This window comes from Octopus bimaculoides, chromosome 5, assembly GCF_046866305.1.
Source record: "Octopus bimaculoides isolate indiv1 chromosome 5, ASM4686630v1, whole genome shotgun sequence".
Classification (NCBI taxonomy): domain Eukaryota; kingdom Metazoa; phylum Mollusca; class Cephalopoda; order Octopoda; family Octopodidae; genus Octopus; species Octopus bimaculoides.
In genome coordinates this window covers 88,357,549-88,360,001 of record NC_142932.1, presented here as the reverse complement: position 1 = coordinate 88,360,001, position 2,453 = coordinate 88,357,549, and the positions used below count along the sequence as shown (strand labels likewise).

Sequence of the window (2,453 nt, the reverse complement as noted above, 5' to 3'; positions counted from 1 at the left end):
TTTATCCGCAAGGTCGCGCTCTATGGATAGTATTGCCAAATCCGTCAACCTTGTTTGAATTATTGTTGACCTGAAGTGGTTCTGGATAAGCTTTAGTTTAGAAAAGGACCGTTCGCAGCTAGCAATACTAATGGCACGATTTAGGAAGTGCTTTAAAAGTATTACAATATTTGGCAATGAATCAATAAGATTATATTTCTGAATAAACTGAAGAACTTGCAAAGGCCCTTCCATGTCTTCAGCGTCAACAGCCGCCAAATAATATTGTAGCCTTGCCCTTTCAACCAGAAAATTTTCTCTTTTAATATTCTCACCAAAAGCATCTACATCACAATTACACTTTTTATCTAACAAATTGAACGGTGTGAGAAAGGTGTATTTCTTTGCAATATCGTGAAGTCTTTCGAATCTAGAGGTTATTTCTTCAACCAGTCTATCTATCATTGACAACATTTCTCTTCTTAACTCAGCGTCGTAGCAGAGAGCAGCATGGATTCTTTCTTCATAGCTCATTCTTTTCCTTTTGCGAATTCGACGCTCTGGGCTGATTCCCATTTCAGAACAAATTTCGGTTGAATAGGCCAACATGTCATCTACTGTTTTGTCTCTGCTTACAAGTAGAGAAGTTTTCGACGCTGATAGTTTAATGGCACATTGTTGCAACTCCAGACCTTTTGTTTGGAGGTGCTTTTGAGTGTCATTAATTTCAGGAGGTATATCTCTCCAAAGGCCAAGAAATGACAAGAAAAAAAATGACAGGATTAAACCTGCATCAGATCTCGTAGTTGTATTTTCTGCATCTTCCATCAACCGTTCTAGCGCAACGATGATTTTCGTGAATCTTATAAGCACAGCTTTCACTGCATCTGCTCGACTATTCCATCTCGTTTCCCCGGCCCGTTTGAAAGTTGCACCAGTTATCTCAATCAAGATATCCCATCGATGAGTTGAGGCTGAGAAGAATGAAAGTAAACGGTCGAATGTGCTAAAAAATGTAACTGAATCTGCACTTACTGAGCTGCATGCACAGCTGCTAAATTCAGAGAGTGCATGGCACAAATACAATCTTTGGATTAGCTTCTGTGATGCGTGCTTAAACACCGGATCGATTACCTGCCATTACTGCCGCGTTATGAAATGCTTGTCCACGACAGTCTTGAATGTTAATGTCGTCCATTTCTAATTGTTTCAGAATCATTGATGTAATTTGCTCAGCAATTTTGCCTTTCATCTCAATAAAACGAAGAAAGGTTTCTTTTACTTTTACTTCCTTTTCATCTATTTTAACATAACATGGCACTTGAGAAATTTGGTCAATATGAGATATGTCTGGAGTACTATCGTAAATAATGCAATAGTATTTACTGTTTCACTTCATCGATAACTTTCATTCTCACTTGATCTCCCAGGACGTTCACAAATTCATTCTAAATTTTTGGTGTGAGATAGGAAGTTGTAAACTTATCGATTTTTACTTTCACCAAATGTTCACGTAACACTGGGTCGAATTTTCCAATCAGTTGATGAAGCTCTAGAATATTTCTTTTATTTTCATTTTCCTTCTCAATTCGAATGTTTTCTCTGTGACCTCGTAAAGCTAGATTTTGTTTAACAAGAAACATAATTATGTCCAAGAATCTAGTCAGGATTTGCTTCCATTTCTTTGTTTCATTTTCAACAAGAGTTTGTTGTTCTTTGTCTATTACATTGCCTTTGGAAAGGCGAATTTCTAGCTCTTTCCACTGAGTGAACGCATTCTCATGTGCAAAGCCTGATTCGTGATCTTGTATCAACTTCCACCAAGATTTGAAACCATCAACTGAGCAAAACTTTGAGTTTTCACTTGAAAATAGCTTACAACAAAAACAAAACACGGCTTCTTTCGATGGAGAGTATGTCATCCAATTTCTCAAGATTTCCGCCCCGTTTTGTAAAGTTCGAAAAAATCAGTTTCTTGGCAGTCTTCTAGTCTCTCCTTTCAGTTTTGCCATTTGTCCTAGACGTACAATTTCTTTGAATTCACAGTCAATATTTTACACACCCTTCGATCCTTGTTGCACAAGGATTTCCTTAACACCTTCACCGTGATTAAACTTAGCAGGCCACATCCCAATGTTTTTAAAATTAATATTAGAGTTTTGTTCTTCAGCAGTTTGTGGCGCATCAGCATCACCAACTTCAATTTCTGCCCTCTGCAAATAAAATTTTTACAGATACAGCTGCTTACAAAAATAGGGATTAATGTACAATTTCTTTCTATGTTCATAATTAAATCAATGTTTTAAGGATTAGACAGAAGTCCAATAGAATAGCTCTCAGAAACAGACTACGTATAAATTCGTTCTTCACAATTCCTGAATCTGTTTTCTGACAAGGGCGGGGCGGGGGAATCAGGAAATTTCAATACAGCTGGGGGCTCCAATCGAAACAGGGGACCCGAAATGCTACGGTTG

The 2,453-nt window shown here is 37.6% G+C and overlaps 2 protein-coding genes across 2 annotated transcripts in view; both read right to left on the bottom strand.

The window, feature by feature from the left end:
* Positions 1–1,231, bottom strand: part of LOC106869141 (uncharacterized) — a 1,294-nt gene extending 63 nt beyond the window's left edge. The window contains exons 1-2 of the mRNA XM_014914717.1: positions 1,114–1,231; positions 1–953 (exon numbers count right to left, since the gene is read on the bottom strand). The exon at positions 1–953 is cut by the window's left edge and continues 63 nt beyond it. Coding sequence (XP_014770203.1) covers positions 1–953; positions 1,114–1,231 — 1,071 coding nt within the window. The remainder of the gene's footprint in view (positions 954–1,113) is intronic.
* A 196-nt stretch (positions 1,232–1,427) lies between these two features.
* LOC149135636 (zinc finger MYM-type protein 5-like) lies at positions 1,428–1,901 on the bottom strand. Its single transcript, XM_089353110.1, has one exon. The coding sequence runs from the start codon at positions 1,899–1,901 to the stop codon at positions 1,428–1,430; it is 474 nt and encodes a 157-aa protein (XP_089209236.1).
* Between the last annotated feature and the right edge of the window lie 552 nt (positions 1,902–2,453).